At 45.9% G+C, this 18497-nt stretch overlaps 1 protein-coding gene across 1 annotated transcript in view; it reads right to left on the reverse strand.

Moving 5' to 3' along the window:
- Positions 1-18257, reverse strand: part of RCAN1 (regulator of calcineurin 1) — a 95501-nt gene extending 77244 nt beyond the window's left edge. Inside the window, exon 1 of the mRNA XM_067739426.1 lies at positions 17896-18257. Within this exon, the coding sequence (XP_067595527.1) occupies positions 17896-18129 (234 nt within the window). The 5' untranslated portion in view covers positions 18130-18257. The remainder of the gene's footprint in view (positions 1-17895) is intronic.
- Between the last annotated feature and the right edge of the window lie 240 nt (positions 18258-18497).

An 18497-nucleotide genomic window follows, 5' to 3' on the forward strand; every position in this document is an offset into this window, starting at 1 on the left:
GCCGCATTTTAAGTGCTCAATAGCTGGTCGTGAGTTAAATTAATTAAAATGAAATAAAATGTAAAATTCCGCTTCACAATGGAATACTACTCAGCCATAAAAAAGAATGAAATTTTGCCATTTGCAACAACATGGATGGACCTGGAGGGCATAATCTTAAGTGAAATAAGTCAGACGGAGAAATACTGTATGATATCACTTATATGTGGAACCTAAAAGTTACAACAAATGAGTGAATATAACAAAAAGGAAACATCGCAGATATAGAGAACAAACTAATGCTTACCAGTGGGGAGAGGGAAAAGGGGCAGGAGCAAGAAAGTGTAGGGGATTAAGAGGTACAAACTATTATGTGTACAATAAATAAGCTACAAGGATATATTATACAACACGGGGAATACAGCCAATATTTTATAATAACTAACTGGAGTATAACCTTTAAAAATTGTGAATCATGGGCTTCCCTGGTGGCGCAGTGGTTGAGAGTCCGCCTGCCGATGCAGGGGACACGGGTTCGAGCCCCGGTCCAGGAAGATCCCACATGCCGCGGAGCGACTGGGCCCGTGAGCCATGGCCGCTAAGCCTGCGCGTCCGGAGCCTGTGCTCCGCAACGGGAGAGGCCACGACAGTGAGAGGCCCGTGTACCGCCAAAAAAAAAAAAAAAATTGTGAATCACTACGTTGTACACCTGTAACGTATAATACTGTACATCAACTATATTTCAATGAAAAAACTGTTTTCGTGTTCTTGAAGTCACTTCTTTTTCTTTGTTTTTTTATAGTCCAGAGGTCTTTTATGTTTTTTACACCTATCATGCCATGAATTCACAGGGAATGCGTTCCAGAAGCTCAGGCTCCTTTCCATTGGTTTCTGTTATACGAAGCACGTTTCTCTGGGTGGAACAGGCTGGCGCTTCAGTTGAACCCAAGTCCCTTTCTCGTTGGCTTCCTTCTTTTTCTGATCATTTTCCTTCGCGAGTTTCAGGAAGCTATCTTGGCTCTTAGAGTGCTTAATATGCTCAATGTGGACATTAATTGCCTTGGCAAGGACCATGCCCTTGTTTGTTTACGACAATGCCAACAGCATGCCAGGTCACACTGTAGACTCTTCCAGTCTTGCCATGGGAACACTGGGGGCACATGCCACTTTGAACGGTGCCCATTCCCTTGATGTCTACAATATCACCTTTCTTGCAGATTCACATGTATGTGGCCCAAGGAACAGCTCCATGCTTTCTAGGAGGCCTAGAGAACCTAGAGCAGGTGCCTCTCCTCTTTCCCTTTGTGTTGGTCATTTTGATGAATTACTGGAAGATGACGGCTCTGGCCGAAAGGCTGAAGCCGCTTCTTTAAAAGGAGGACTGAGTGCTAGGTAAGAGCCTACAAAAGAGCAATGAGAGAGCTGATGTGTCTGTTGTGTGTAATCAGGTCTAGGACAGGAAAGTATTTGTCAAAGATACCGGAAGGAAGGTGAGTTAAAATGCCACACTGCCACGCCAAGGTTAAGGTTAATGGTAGGACACTAGCACGTTTCCCTTAAAAGCTGGGTATAAGACAAGGATGCCATATGCCAACGCCATGATCTACTGTCAAAGTGCCACGTGGATTAGAGAATAAAACAGGTATTGTAAAGAAGACGGCAAAATCGTCACTATTTGCAGACGATATGATTCAATACCTGCAAAATGCAGAAGGATGAACTGTAACATTATTAGCAACAGTAAGAGGCTTTAGTATGGCAGACGGTTACAAAGTTAATATGCAGGAAACAATTTCCTTTATATAAAAGTAAAAGTAAGTATAATGGAAAAGAGAGCTCATATTTTAATACATTTCTTAAGCTTACATAAAAATATTTATACTGAAATATCTAAAACAAACTAAAATATATAGGCGATCTATGTGAAGAATATATATATATGTATATGGAAAGCGTCAATCCTGTACAGGTGGCATAAAAGATCGCTTAAATGAGTAGAACAACATTATAAGGACATAATATTTAAAGATGTCAATTCCCCTGAAGTAACTGTAAAGCCGGAGCAATCTCACTCAGAATACCAACAGGTTTGGTTGTTGCCTCTTGTTTTCCTTCTATGTGGGGGGTAGAGGATACTTAGAAATGACAGAATGATTCTTAAGGTTTGCGAAGGAGATAAGGAAAGGAAACGGGCCTGGAAAATAAATTCTGAAAGAGAGAATGGGGGAGAATCAGCTCCATTGTAAATAATATGAAACTGGCTCAGAAATGGACAAAAAGATGAACAGAAGAGCCCTGATTCAAGAACTCTTGACCATTTAGCTGGTATGTCAGATCTGTAGGATTTGGAACCTGCAAGTAACATGCAAAAAAGCAAATCAGAAACTGAATTTACTCCTTACACCAAAATATCCAGGGAATTAAAGGCAAACATCACAAATAAAAACGTAAAAGTACTGGAAGAAAACATACGCCTACACATCTTGGCCCAGGAAAGGACTCTCTAGGTATAAGAGCCCAGAACACAGGAAGGCAAAATTTCTACATCAGAACTACAAACAAAAAGGACAAAAATGTCTATGGGGTAAAAACACCACAGTCAAATGGCAAACTGGGGGAAATATTGGTAATATACGTGATTAAGTAACAATTTCCTTAATATACAACAAAACTGAAAAATTCACAAATACAGATGAAAACTTACCACAAAAATAGCAAAAGATATAAACGATCAATTTACAGGAAAACAACAATGACCAATAGGAATCAAAGATGGTCAACCTTAAGCAAATGAAAACAAAGAGATACTATTTTTCACTTATCAAAGATTGTGGCAATGATCCCAAATGATTTATAATCCCTTGTATTGACAAGAATGTGGGGAAAGGGGAACTGTTATGCCGTGCAGGTGGTAATATAAATTGGCATAAACATTCAGGATAGCAAATTCACAGTATCTATCAAAATGCAAAACAGCCATACCCTTGACTCAGATATTTCACTTCTAGGAATGCATCTTGCAAGCATTTTTACACAAGTAAACAAAGATATATGCAGAGTGGGCCCTCTGGATCCTCGGGTTCCACACCTGCAGATTCAACTAACAATGGATCAAAAACATTTGGAAGAAAAAGATTCCAGAAAGTTCTGAAAAGTAAAACTTGAATTTGCTGTTCTCCAGCAACTATTTACATAGCATCTACAGCTATTTACAGAGCATTTACACTGCATAGGTTATATGCAAATATTATGTCATTTACTATAAGGGACTTGAGCATCTGCAGATTTTGGTATCCACAGGTCATGGAACTGGTCCCCCATGGATACCTGGGGAGGCGTGTATAAGGATGCTGCTTGCGACATTGTTTAAAATAGGAAAAAAAAAAAACCACAACCTAGAAACAAACTAAATGTTTATCAGTAGGAATTGCTGGTTAAATTATGTTACATTCTTATAATGAAATGCCAGGCAGTCATCAAAAGAACAGACTCCATTGAGTCTGTTGGAAGATGTCCACAATATTTTAAGAAGGCAAGTAGCAAAAGAGTACATGTAATATGATATTTATAAATATATACACATGGCATATATAGAATATGCGTGAAAGAGTACACATAAAACTTAGAGGTTATTTCTAAGAAACAGGTTGAGAGAAAAGGATGAGGAATTTTTAGTTAACACTTTAACAATCAAATATAAATTTTACAATGAATTACTCTTCAAAGCACACAGCAATCTAGACAAATGTGATCACCTATAGTTGGTACTCAGCAAATAATACTCATTATGAGTTGTGATCTTCAGAAAGTTTTCCCCAGTGACATAATATACCCTTACCCCAGCACAGTGTAGACGTAATAGAGTGGTGGGTAACGTCTTGCCAAAGTCAGCATGTCATGGCTGTACTCTCTGGCTAGAAGGCTGGATAAGGGCTGAGTTATCCTGGACCAAAAGCACAGAGAAATGGCTCCAAGAACGATGAGCCCAGATCACACCATGCTAAAGCCCCTTGATCCAATCTTCAGTCCCCACTGGTGCCACCCTATGATGTAACCATCTGGAATGTCTGACCCGGGGACAGACTGTGAGTGCCATGCTGCTTTGGGGATAAGACTCGAGTTTTTAAAGATTGGTTCATTTAATTAAAAGCACAGCAGGCCGCTGAGTACGAAGCAGACAGCATGCGTTTCATTCAGGAAGGTCACCTCTCCTGGTACAACGTAGTGGAAAACAGGGCAGCATTCAGAGATAAGAAGATCACAGGTTGATTTTGCCCTCTTAGGATGAGATTTGGCAAAGAATGACCAGCCTCCTTCTATCAAGGGTGCTAGAGGCTGGCTGGTAGATGGGATTTAGCAGATGACAATGAATTTCTGAAAAGATCTGTGTACTCCCTAAAAGTCATTCTAAGAACAACAAGAGAGAATGGAAAGAGGGAAAGCAAAGAGAGAGAGAGAATAGGGAGGCAGGGAGGGGAAAACCTCACCAGCAAACATGACATTTATTTCTCAATTATAGATTTTTTTTAAAAAATTGTGCTTGGGAAGCCTAGGATTTCTTACCACCATAAATGATGATTTTATGCTCCAGAGCAACTTTATGTAAAAACCATTATCTTATTGAGTTTTATTTTTTTAATTTATTTATTTTATTTAGTTATTTTTGGCTGTGTTGGGTCTTCATTGCTGCGCACGGGCTTTCTCTAGTTGTGGCGAGCGGGGGCTACTCTCCGTTGCGGCACGCGGGCTTCTCATTGCGGTGGCTTCTCTTGTTGCGGAGCACGGGCTCTAGGCACACGGGCTCAGTAGTCGTGGCTCGCGGGCTCTAGAGCGCAGGCTCAGTAGTTGTGGCGCAGGGGCTTAGTTGCTCCGCGGCATGTGGGATCTTCCCGGACCAGGGCTCAAACCCGTGTCCCCTGCATTGGCAGGCGGTTCTTAACCACTGTGCCACAGGGAAGCCCGAGATTTATTTTTTAAAGGGTTTAGGTTTTTAATTTGTTTTCAACTTTGTAGCAACGCTCATTCATGTTAAGACATGATTTTCTAAGCATTACAGGCGATAACAAGCCATGCTAGTCTTCTGGTATAATACAGCTCTAAATGCATTCTAAATGCTCAGCAACATCTCAGCCTGTTAATTTCGTGCACACACATACACACACACACAATCACCGCCATGATTTTAAAGCTGCAGAGCCTTCTAGCCTGAGATAGTTTATGCAACTTCTGGAAGTGCCTAAAACTACTCCTGGGAAAATAAGGCTTAATATTTAATGAACTTAAAAGAGCAAGACTTTTATTTTTATGTTAGTGTTTTACTTCCACTGCTGCACAAATATTGAAGTGCCTACTATGTGGCAGGCACTGTCCTAGGCACAGGATTATAGCAGTAAGCAATACAGATACTGTAGGCCTTGCATTTTAATAATCATTTAAATAAAACTGCTAACAGTTACAAAATACTTACTACAAGCCTGGTATTATCCTTAGCCCTTTATTTATATGTTGTCTTTTCATCTTCACAACCCCATGAGGTAGGTACTTTTATTACCCCATTTTACAAAGAGACTGAAACACAGAGAAGTTAAGTTACTTGCCCAAGGTCACACAGCTAGTTGCTGGCAGAGCTGGGATTTGAATTCAGACTGACTTGGTTCAGGGGTCCACCCTCCTAACTACTGCATCTTACTGCCTTTTTAACATGCACAACTCCAAAGAAAGGTAGGTATTTGTCCACAAAGAAGGTGGGCACTCACAGGTAATATGTGCATATTCTCTTATACATTTTCACTCTCAGCTAAGCCATAAAAATGAGATAAGTAGCAAGCAAGAAGAAAACCTACAAGTAGGTTGATCTTGCCAATGTAGTCCCTGTGCGGAGAAAACAAAGGAGGAAAAGAAAGGAAATGAAATGAACAAAAATTAAATGGCTACTCGATATAAAATCTCTAGTCATATAGTCAATGACATTAAAACGAAGTCCTTGATAAAGACTAAATAAATCATTTCAGGGCATCTCCTGCCTTCAGCTTCTATCACAAACACTGTCCTGCTGTATTTAATTGTCACAGGCATCCTAGTAAGGTGAAGGACCGCCCAGCCCTTGTTTTATGATATAAAGAATGTGCTCAGAATCTCAGCCATGGCCCAGCTGCTACTGCTTCATTCCAGGCCACGAATTGAAGCACGCATCTCCATTCTGCCCTCTGCACAACTACCTCTCAACAAATGCAGGAAGTCATCCCCTCAGCATACAAGCTCTCTATCCCCATCCACCTAACCTGTGCCACCGTCTCAGGCAGGCTCGTGGTGCTGAGGACCAGGTCATTATCCCGAACATGTTGTCAATAACTGAAATACTCCGAATGTGGAGGTTACAAAGTCTCTGAAGATCCATTAATGGTATTTCCCAAATATATGTCAAGGAGATAACTGAATAACAGAGCACATTAGGGGCACTTATGAATCACTTCGAAGAAATACACAAATTCAGAACTGATTTTAAAAATGAAATCCACTCTGGAAATGCTCTGTCAGGGTCCAACAGGTGGTTGAGTTTGAAAGATATATCTTGGACTGGGCTGTTCCGGAAAGAGAGATATAGATACAAACCAACCCTGATGTTGCCAAACGTTTGCAAGGGTCTCCAGGCCAGTTCATGAACTGTTTGTAACCAGTGAGTTTTGCTGATGAGTGGTCTGTTTTTAGTAGTTTATAGACTGCTGACCCAGACCTGAGGGTTCTCCATCACCATCCACGATCTGCAGCTTAGGCGCAAAAGTGGTTATGAGAGCAGAGCTGAGATCTACCCGAATTCCCCCAAATCCCGACTCCAGCCCAGAAGAATACTGTCACTACATGGCTTGGGCGGTAGGTCATTCATCCGAGGACAGGGGTCCACCACGCGGGGCTGACAACCTATGCAGCAGCAAAAGCTTTGCCTTTTAAAAGTAATCACCATAGCAACCTAATAGCTGAGACAGCTCAGAAAATTCCCCTTATCTCTGAAGTGAAGTGTTTGTTTCACCTGAGTGAGCTCTCTCTTTCTCTTTCTTCCTTTCTCTCTTTCTTTCCCACACCTCTTGGCTTGTGGGATCTTAGTTCCCTGACCAGGGATTGAACCCGTGCCCCCCGGCGGTGGAAGCACTGACTCCTAACCACTGGCCTGCCAGGGAATTCCCTCTTTACATTTCTTTATGCTGATCATTTGAGTCATAGTCCGAGTAAGTCACAAAAAATCAGAGCACAGGGCAGAGAATGTCACAAATGTGTACTAGGCACAGTGAAAGAGGGTCACTCTCTGAGGCAAGCACAGCGTCCCTGTTTCCTGTTCTAACCAAAGGGGGTCCCATTGCCCAGCAGCAGGGAGAGTCCCCTCCCTTGGCTTTCTGCTGGGAGAATGGAAGAGAGGGGGTGTGTCTCCAGTTTAAAGTTCCAGCTACACACTTATCATTATAATAACTTCTTCTGCAGCACAAGAAGTGACTTCTCCCTCCGAAAACGCACGCTCTGTCTGTGATGCCTGAAATAAAGTCGAAGGCAACCACCAGACTCCATCGCAGAACTTATGGGAGGTGACCTCCCCCTGGTGGCAGGCGCTGGTGTTTGAACAGCCCTGGACTAGCTCTCGCACAGCCTCCTCTGCCCTTCCACCAGGAAGGACCATAGGTACCCTGCTCTCCAGTAGCCCCCTAACGGTGGCACAGGAGACAGTTCTGCCTGTTTCAGCTGCCGGGGCTCTAGCTGTCCTCCTCATTGCCTCATGCTCCGGATTCTTTGCACGGGGTGGGAGGTGTGGCAGGCGAGGACATCATTTCACAGGAAATTAGATGAGCAATGTAACCAGCAGGTCGGGAGAAAATTCTAGTTCTGCCAATATCTAGTGAGCTCCCCTGAGGAAATGTGGCCACTGCTCTGAGATTCCTCCTTGGAGAAGTTGAAGGCTTGAGCCTGAGGTCCTCTCTGCCACGGTTCTGTAGCTGCGCCCAGAGTCTGACGCCCAGCTGCCATGGGATTCTACGTGCTGATGAGTTTTGCAAAGGGAGCAGAAGCCTTCCACATCTATAAAATGGGCAAATATAGTATTTATCTTAGAAAGCTGTAAGAAGGATGAAATGAAATGATGTACATAAAATATTTGACAAACAGTATGTGCTAAGTAAACAGGGTGCTTCTCATGAATTGTTTTTCTTAAATTTATTAATTTTTGGCTGTGTTGGGTCTTCGTTGCTGCGTGCGGGCTTTCTCTAGTTGTGGCGAGCGGCGGCTACTCTTCATTGCGGTGCGTGGGCTTCTCATTGCGGTGGCTTCTCTTGCTGCAGAGCACGGGCTCTAGGCGCACGGGCTTCAGTAGTTGTGGCGCGCGGGCTCAGTAGTTGTGCCTCCCGGGCTCTAGAGCGCAGGCTCAGTAGTTGTGGTGTACGGGCTTAGTTGCCCGACGGCATGTGGGGATCTTCCCCGACCAGGGCTCGAACCCACGTCCCCTGCACTGGAAGGTGGATTCTTAACCACTGCGCCACCAGGGAAGTCCCTGAATTGTTTAATTACTAACTACATATATAATTGATGACCCAAACTTAAGAGTGAAGGAGGGGACTACTAGTAACCTTCCCGGGACAACAGGCATGAACCAGATGGACAAACTGGGACATACTGTCACCGTATCAATAAGAAATAGCTGTCGGGCGACTGGGAAAAGTTCCCAATAATGGGAAAACTTAAAAAAAAAAGTTTCACTCAATTGTTCTGGCTTTGTGAGGTCATATATTTGGCAAACCCTCAAATGGCAACTGGACAGAATCGGCGCTGGCCTCAGTTAGATGGTCTCTGACACAGGTTCCTCTCCGATGGGTGAAATTTCCAAGACCAATTGCAGACACAAGTGTAAGTGACTGAAATTTACCTCCTCTCTCCCACAAACCAGCAGACAGGCCTCCCACGGACCAGTGCAGGACAAGGCATGAGAGTGGGGATGGAGGAAACCAGAATGTCACCCCCCAATATGCCTCTCTGACATAAAAGGTATTTGAAGCTGAATGCAATTCTGAAGCACATATGCAAGAAAGCTCTATCTTGTCCCTCTTTTCTGCTTATAGGTGGGATATAAATGCCCCTTTTAATGGAGATGACTCCAGACTCTTACAGAGGAATCTGCAAACGCACCCATCAGTTTCCTCCCACGTATTTACTTCCCCACAGTGTGCTGCCATGTGGAAGCCTGAAACTGCTTTCCTCCCTCCTGCCATTTCTCTATCAATTTATTCTTTGCCGAAGAGGCTACATAAGCCAAGTTCTAAGCCTCCACGTCATGATGAGGGTTCTCCCACCTGACCTGTACTGCACGCATTAATGACTTCTGTTTTTCTCTTGTGACCCACCTTTTCGTTAAAGAGCCACAGCTGAAAACCTAGAACGGACAGAGGTAAAGTTCTGTCTCCCCTGCAGGTAGGAGGCTGGGAAGCTGGATGGAAGAGAACTGGAGTCACGCTAGGAAAGATTCTCTCCTTGAGTCAATTCCTACTGGAAAAGGTCTGTAGGGGAGCAAGCGCTCCACTGACAGAAGAGCTGGAAGTGACCTCGCTGAGATGATCCGGGCTGAACCCGGTCACTTCATAGATGAAGCAACTGAGGTCTGGGTGAATATCTTGCCCAAGGACGTGTGGTTTGTTATGGATCTGTTAAGCTCTTTGGTTATATTTACATAACACACACAATTTAAAAAGTGTGTGTCCTCCCTGCTGGCCTGTGAGCCTCACAAAGGGAGAGATGTGTCTGTCATTCACCAAGGGCGCCGCAGCCCCCTCACACTGACCTCACCGTGACTGCGGGGTAGGGCTTATTGTCCTCCTTCTGCAATGGGGGAGACCAAGCCTGGGGAGGTTGACTGACTCACCTGGGGTCCCACAGCTGGCCTTGCAACCAGCACGGTGCTCAGAACACAGGAGGCCCTCAAAAATACTTGTTGAATGAATGAATGAATGAGTGAAGTGATGGAGCTACGATTCAAATCCGGGTCTGCCTGACTCCAGCGCCCAGGCACTGCCTTCCGCTTGAATTCGAGAATATCATCAGGGCTGCCACGGATGTACAAAACGCACTCAAATAGATCTGTTAAATATAAATAAATGGCTTAGAGAATAACAGAGTTATAACTCCTATGAACCTCAGTTTCCTGTGGATAAAAGCACTTTCTTCATAGAGATATCCTAGGGTTTAAATAAGCTGTGAAAGATATGAAAAATTAATGTGCATTACTGCATACAAGATGATTCCAGCACAGGTTCTGTAGTTGGCTAAAACCAGGTTTGAATCATAGGGCCAGCGCTTACTGGCTATGTGATCTGGGACAGGTTACTTGGCCTCCTCTGGCCTCAGTTTCCATGTCCACAGAATGGGAATAATAGTACCTATTTCATAGAGTTCTTATAAAAAGATGAAATGATAAATGTTACACATAAAGCACTTCGCATTAATGAATAGAACTATTTTATTATCTGTAAAGTAAAGCAGAAAAGTTAACAAAAATTATAAAAGTAATAAAGTAAAACAAGCTATTGTTATGTCGCATGAAAAAAATCCAAAATTAGCTTTCTGAATCAAGTAACATTTTTGTCTTTTAATTCTGAATTCAGGCCAACCTCAAACACCTCTTCCTATGGTGTTAATTATGATTACACGTGGGAACTTCATGTTGCACCTGCTGAAATTAGTAATGAAAGGAAAAGTACTGAACCTTCTCAACATAAAAAAGCTTTAGTTTCCTGAGCTCTTGGTTCAGAAGTGTAGTGGCTGACAGCTTTTGCTATGAACCTAGCTATAAACCTATCAATGAGGTATTTTATGTTAAGTAGTCGAGTCTAAAACTGTATTCTTTATAGAGCTGAAGCTAAAAAAATCAGATGAGAAAATACCTTCATAAACATTTCTGAACATTAACTGCTCCAAGAAGTCAGAAAAGTTTACAAGGAAGAAAATGTCCTAATAAATAGTAACGGTCGGTGGTCGGCAGCCTGTAAGATGGGCTCAGCGATCTCCACTTACCAGGACTCACGCCCTGGTGTAAGCCCCCCACCCCCCTGCGTGGGAGCTGCACTTACTGACTCACTTCTAATGAAGAGAATCCAGTAAAAGTGGTGGGATATCACTCTGAGATTATTAGGTCACAAGAAGACTGTGAACTGCATTCCATCTTGCATGCCCTTTCTCCCTTGCTCTGATGGAAGCCAGAGGTCTGTGTGGCTATGAATTGAGGGGGGCCTCTAGCCAACAGCCACTGAGGAACTGGGGCTCTCAGTCCAACAACCCACCAGAAATGCAATCCTGCCAAAGACCACGTGAGTCAATCTGGGAGCAGACGCTCCTTCAGTTGAGCCGTCAGATGAGACTGCAGCTGGTACTTTGTTGCAGATGTTGAGGCAGAGGCACCAGGATACGCCATCCCTGGATTCCTGACCCACAGAAACTGTGAGATAATAAATGTTTATTGTTCTGAACTACTAAGTCTTGAGTTAGTTTGTTACACAGCAGTAGATAATACACAACTTACATTATGTGTTTACTATGTCCTAGTCCCTGGGACAAGCATTTTATGTGCATCATAAGGTGTTAGTACTACTGGCACCTCCATTTTACAGGTAGGGAAGTGAAGGCACGGTAGGGTAAATAGCTTCCCCAGGGTCACACTGGTGTTAGTGGTAAAGGTGTGCTTCAGATTCATGCCCGTGCTGCATTGCCTCCACACGGACACACTTCAAAGGGGAATGTGAGCATTTGAAACCCAAGGAAATCTTTAGAGGTTAAAAATATAAACAAAAACACTCGACACCAACTAAATCAAATAAAGGATTTCTACAGTGCCTGAAATCTACACAACACGAAGCCAACCCTTTCTTCCACGTCAAAGTTTGAATTAAGGGAGTTAATATTTTCCTGATGTTCAAGTTTGAAAATGTTTCTGTTCTGCCCAAGAAGGGTAGAAGAGCTATTTTTACTTCCTACGGCCATGGTATAGCCCATCACTGCTCAGAGAATAGAGCAGAGTCACTTACTGTCTCATTAACTGTCAGCGTCCCCATGTTTGGACAGTGATTCATATTTACAAAGGAAAACATTCTGTCACAATTGAATTGTATTTCAAATGACCGGCACTCCCCCTCAGCCCTTGAAATGGGTCCTAACAACTGTGCACAGAAAATGCACACGGAGGAGTCCCCTCCCTGCTCCTACCCTCAACACACACACTGATGCGTGCACAACTGCAATCACTGTAACAGGAGTGATGCATTCACAGAACAGGGCAAATAGGCCCCTCAGTGGCATGTATGCAAAAGAGGAGACTGTGCCATCTGATGACATTTTTAGAAAGGAAAGAAGGAAAGAATAGAGCCTGAAATATAAACACTGGAATCAAACAGCCTCTGCTTTAGCTATTCTATCACAAAGCCTATTTTTTTTTCTTTTTCTTTTTTTGGCTCCCTTATGTAATTGTCTTGGGAGTTGCTGGCAATAACGTTGAAAGCTATTGCTACTGAAGAAGAAATGCTTTGAGCAATGGAGGGTGCTGAAAAGGGGACCAAACCCTTGTTAGGGAGGGAAGTGGAGAGGAGAGATCAAAAGAACCTCACGGACGTTAAAAAAATATATATACATATGTAGATAGATAGATAGATTTAAGAGTCAGAAATTCTAAAATTAGGGAAATAGTGGATAACTTCTAAGTAAACTTTGCACATATAGAATATGCAGGTTTTTGTTTTTTTAAACTTACAACATTCTGAACTTTCCCAAATAAATGAAACCATGCCATATTGGGTTTAACCTCCTCCACACTTGAGGAGGTTTCAGGGGACACTTTATGCTTAATTTAAGTCTCAGAAACCACATGCCTGTGACACTAGGATGAAAAGTGAAAATGGCCTAGGAGGGCGGGGCTGTTACACTGTAATAGAACTCCCAACTGCTACCATCCTGCTGGAATGTCACATTTTACAATACACTGTGACGGGAACAGGCAGATACAAGGCCAAGCATATACAACCATACAGGCGGAAACTATGCATCTCAGCTGCCCCACCTTGGAGCTTCAAACATTTCAATCAGCAAATTGCTACTGAGTGATATCTTGTCTGCCGAAATACACGCTTTGGGGGGACGAGCCCGGGATCTGACGTCTGGTGGAGAGCAAGCAGCAGCACGAGAGGATGTGTACAAAAGCCCCGAGGCGACCCCACGTTCAGGTATGTGTTCTTATCTCGCGTGTCACCCGCCCAAAGGCTGGGCTCTCAGGCTGACAGCCGGTCATTCTGCTTTCCAGCCACAAGGTCAAACGGCACTTAGGAGAAGGGAGGCTCCCGACTAGGGGCCTGACTCCCATTTTGGACTAGAGGAAATCAAGGCACAGATCTGGCTGAAAGCGGAACCAATGATCAATTATTCTATAATCCTTTCATGATACAACAATGACTCTGGTCAGGCTAGACCCCTTCTGGCTAGACAATGGTCCGCAACCTTGGCTCCCAATCAGACTCACCCTGGGGAGCGTTCCAGGTGGTTCCCAGCCCCTGAGGCTGGAATTGGTCTGCAGAGGCCTGGGCATGAGAGTTTCTCAGGGGTCTTCACTGATACAAAGAATTTAAGGACACCCCTCAACCACCTTTCATGCCTTATCAGAATATTTCATGTTTTGAAAAGAAAGTCACGCCAGTATCATAAATCTTATGTGGGCATTTGTTTTAAGAAAGGTGAGTCACTAGCAGAGCTGTCGATCAAATATACATTCAGGTCTCAGACAACAGAAAAATGGCATTCGTTTCCATTACTCTATGAAATTATATCTGCTGCCTGGAAACTAACAATATTATTTGAGAACTCTGACTTTCTGGTTAGCTTGGGGACAACTGAAGGAACCTTTATTCTAGGGAACCAACGAACCACTGCCAACAATCCAAAGCACATGTAATTACCGGTTCAAAGCACTGCTTTGCTTTCTCAGTAAAAAGAAAAAATGTTCACAAAAAGTACAGTAATGGAATATGCTACGCAAATATCTGTACAACCAAAAATAACCTTATTTCAATAAAAGTTTTCATTCATTTGTAATGGTGTGAATCTCTCTAATAATATTGCTTGAAATTAATGACGATACAGTTTCAGTTATTTTTTGGATAAACATTTAATGAACATGTTAATTATAAATTATTTATAATAATTTGATGATCCAGCTAACAAAAACAAATTTTACATATCAGATCCAACTGTTACAGTTAGAAAACGGGCTTCCAATATAAATTCCCAAATGAATTGGCAGTTCAGGTCAATTTCTTTCTTTACTTTACAATTAAGGTTAGAGACTGATATGAACACACGTAAAGAACACTGACATAGCCTTTTTCCTTCACACCATCTGTCACCATCTGGATGTTTGTGTTTCCCCCAAATTCATACATTGATGTCCTCACCCCCAAAGGTGATGGTATTAGCTGTTGGGAGGTGATTAGGGATCATGAGGATGAAGCCCTCATGATGGGATTAGCGCACTTATAAAAGAGACCCCATCCCTACCGCCATGGGAGGACACAGCGAGAAGTCTGCAACCCAGAGGAGGGCCCTCACCCAGCCATGCTGGCCACCAGAACTGTGAGAAATAAATTTCTATTTTTATAAGCCACCCAATCTGTGGCATTTTGTTACAGTAGCCCTAACAGGTTAAGACACCATCACTCACCCAGATGATCCTCCAACAGACTGGTTAAAGAGAGGATGTGGCCACACCACCAGCACAGGGACTTTTGTTGGCAATGCAGTCAATGGTCCGCCGACTCAAGGGCCAGATACCACTGACCTGAAGTAGAATCATGTTTTCATTACACCACCCAAAGGTGACACTCCAGCTTTAATAAGAATGGCCTTCAAAATAATAAGGCCGTCAGACTGAAATCTCAGAAGCCACATCTTCCCACCTGGAGGAATGGTTTCAGCTAAATGAGAAATTTATCTTTCTACTGGAAGGCTTACCAACGGTCTCTGCAGGACCCTGGAGATGGGCAACCAAGGCACGGAGCTCCCCCTGTCCGCATTCTGAGGCTCCTGACCCCCGAATGGAAAGGACAGGCACTGTCTCCCACGTCTCCACCCTAGTCCAGACACCTTCACAGCTCCCCTGACAACCAAAGTCAAGAGCCTCCTAAGGGGCCTCTTTGCTTCCTCTCCTGCCCACCCAACCTCCTTCCTTAGGGAGGGAAGTGGAGAGGAGAGATCAAAAGAACCTCACGGACGTGAATGTCTTCCCCCAAAGACATTCTCCACCTAGAACAGGATCCGAATCCCTCCCAGGGCCTCCAGGCTCCCGTGGAACCGTTCCCCGGCTGCGTCAACCTCGGCCACCACCACTGCCCTCACTGGGCCCTCTGCACACACTCGTTCATCCCTGCACTGGAACTTTTGTATTTGCTATTCCCTCTGCCTGGACACCAGCCACACAAAATCTACATGAGGAGCTTCTTCCTGCCAGGCAAGTCCAAGCTGTGCAGAGTGGCCTTCCGGGGCCACTCAGCCTAAAGCGGCCGCATGCTGACCCTCTCCGCACGTCCTCTTTACCTGCACTGATCCCAGAGCCATTCTCTGCTCTCTCCACTCTTCTCTGGGCCCTGGAAGGCTGACCCACCTACGGACTGCATTGGTTGGACTCCCTGGCCTCCTGGCTGCCAGCTGGGCTCTGCCAACGAGATCAGAAAGCTGGGGCAAGCTGGGGTATTTCTTACCTGCAACTCGTGGCTTCAGCATCTCAATTCCATCCCTCCACGTCTGTAGCTCCTGCCAAGAGGCTCCTCTCCTAGGGTTCCAGCAATACGACTTCCTCCCAACACTCCCTCTGACTCCCTCAGTCCTGCCCCAATTAACCAGTTCTTGGTTACCATAGGGTCCCTGTTAGGCCCTGACTGATACCATAGGGTCCCTGTTAGGCCCTGGCTGATATCACTGGGTTCCTGTTAGGCCCTGACTGATACCACCCAGTCCCTCTCCTCTCCCTGGTCACTCCCGATCACATCATCCTGGGTATGTCCTGCACTGCACTGACCACCATCTGAAATCACCTTGTTCACTTACTTTTTTTGACTGTCTATCTCTTCCTCAACTGCTAGTATATAGGCAGGAAGCTCACTGTGTTCACCACTCTATCCACTGGGCCTAAAACAGTACCTGGAACGTAGTAAGCATTCAACAAACAGCAAAAGAATAAATGAATGAGTGAATGAGTGAATGAACGCTAGCCCATTGTCTCTGCTCAAAACAGCACCTTGTAAGCCTGTCCCTGATCATTTTATGTAAAACAGCAATCTTCCCCTTCCCCCCCATCTTCCAAGGCCAACTTTTTCCTATAGCACCAACACCTCTTAACAAATTTGCTATCTATTTGTTTACTGTCTGTTTCCCCCAACAAAAATGCCAGCCCTGAAAGCAGGAATGCTATTTTATTCACTGCTGTGCCCTCAGAGCCTAGAACAGTGCCCGGCTCACAGCAGAATCTCCACACATATTTGTTAACATGAAGAGCTACCAAAGGGGGCGACATTTCAGACAAAGCAATTTCAGGATGGTCCCCAACACTGGGAAGACCATAAAACTATGAATTGCTAGGCAAACAAGCAGCATCTTACATGATCTGATCTTGTTTCTTTAGCATGAGAGCCTAGGACCCTTAAGAAAGAGACTTGATATGCTGTTAGACCTTAGCCTCAAGAAGAGAAAAGGTGGGAGAGTAAAATGAGTGAGACCCTGTATTTGTGCCAATAGTTCCTTTAGAAAGCACGCATGGAACCTCATCGAAGCACACAGCCCCTGTAAATCCTGAGAGTAGATGAGCCTCTACATTATAAATAAATGGGTCTTAAGCACACCATTCTCTGCTCCACAGTGGTGTTCCTCTTGGCAGCCACCCTGACTACAGTTCATTGACAGTACGCAGACTCAGAGCCAAGCACTGAAAGCAGCACTTTCTTTGACAGCTGCTCTCCTAATGGGGCATCTCTCTCAAAGACAAGCTTTATTCTGCAACGCCTACGTTGTCCAAATTTTATTCTGCACACTAATTGCAGATTCCAAATAAATTCCTCCTTCCCACCGCCCTTGGTTAGTCATACCTGCCCCCTCTCTCTCCAACATGTCTAAACCCTGGGGATGTAGAGGAAAAAAAAAAATCCAACTCTCCCTGTACTGAGTGTCTCCTGTCACCCCTTCAGGGAGCAAGATTCCAGACTAAATATCCTAAAGGCCTAGAAAATGGGCCCCTTCCCCCCAACACCATTCCACCAAAACTGGCCAAGTGCAAGATAATGAGCAACCGCGGATCCTCACCCAAACATTGGCTTTGCTTCCAGGCGTGCAGATTGAGAATGCCGAGACGCCGTCCTGTTTGTAACACTGAGTCACGTCGCCGCTCAACGTCTGTTTCCTCCTCCCCATGAATGAGGCGACCCCCTCCTCAAAGGAGTAAGTGCCCGGCACGGTCCAAGCCCCCAGGTGACGATACGAGCTCCCCGGCCGCTCGGGGAGCTAATTCATCCTCCGATTGTCTCCTACTACGTCGCCCCCCTCCCCACCCGAGTTAACACCCGGGGACTGGAGGGTCGCTACGAGGGGGTTACTAGCCCAGGTGAAAGGCCAGCCCCTGGGCGCGCAGCGCGCGGCCCGGCAGGTGCTGGGGACCTGGGACCTCGGGGAGCGCGCCCCCACCCCAACCGGGACAGAGGGGACCGCGGCAGGGCGGCCGGGGACGTCGCCGCGTCCCCGGGGGTGGCCTCCCGCCCCGCCGGCGGCCCGGCTGGAGAGGCTGCCCCGGGCCGGCAGGACCTCGGCGCTGCCTCCTCCCGGCAACAAGTGTCCGCCCTCCGCCCGACGGTCGCCCCGCCCGGCCCTCACCCGGCACAGGCCGTCCACGAACACGCGCGGGTCCAGGTGGCAGGCGATGGTGGCGCTGGGTAGGTCCTGCAGGTCCACCTCCTCCATCTCGCAGTCGATGAAGCTCCAGTCGCCGCCGCCCTCGTCTGCCTCGGCAGCCCCAGAGAACGGCGCGAAGGGCCGCAGCGTCACCCCGGGCTGCGCTCGCGCCTCGGCCGCCGCCCCGAGCCGGGGCCCGGCCAAACCGTCCTCCATCCCCGCGGCCGTGCGCCCCCGCCGGCTGTGCTGGGCTCGCGCGGGATCCTCGCGCTCTCCCGTCCGCCGACTGGGCGGTTAACCTCCTCGGGCTTGCGTCGCAGCGGGCTGTGGTCACCACGGCTCCCGGAGACGCGGCCTCGGAGTGCCGGCCCCGCCCGCCGCCGTTCCGCTCCGCGCCCGGCCCGCCCGGCAACGAGGGCGGAGCTCCGGCGGAATTAGACATGGGCCCTTTAAGGCCGGCCCACGTGGGTCATCTTCCCCCGCCGTCCGGAAGAGAAAGCGAATAGAGGATCGGGATTCTTCTCACATGATCCTCATTCTGCCGCCCTCAGCCTGAGGCCTCAGAGCGGCCATGTTGGTTAGGG

Source organism: Pseudorca crassidens, chromosome 5, assembly GCF_039906515.1.
Source record: "Pseudorca crassidens isolate mPseCra1 chromosome 5, mPseCra1.hap1, whole genome shotgun sequence".
Lineage (NCBI taxonomy): Eukaryota > Metazoa > Chordata > Mammalia > Artiodactyla > Delphinidae > Pseudorca > Pseudorca crassidens.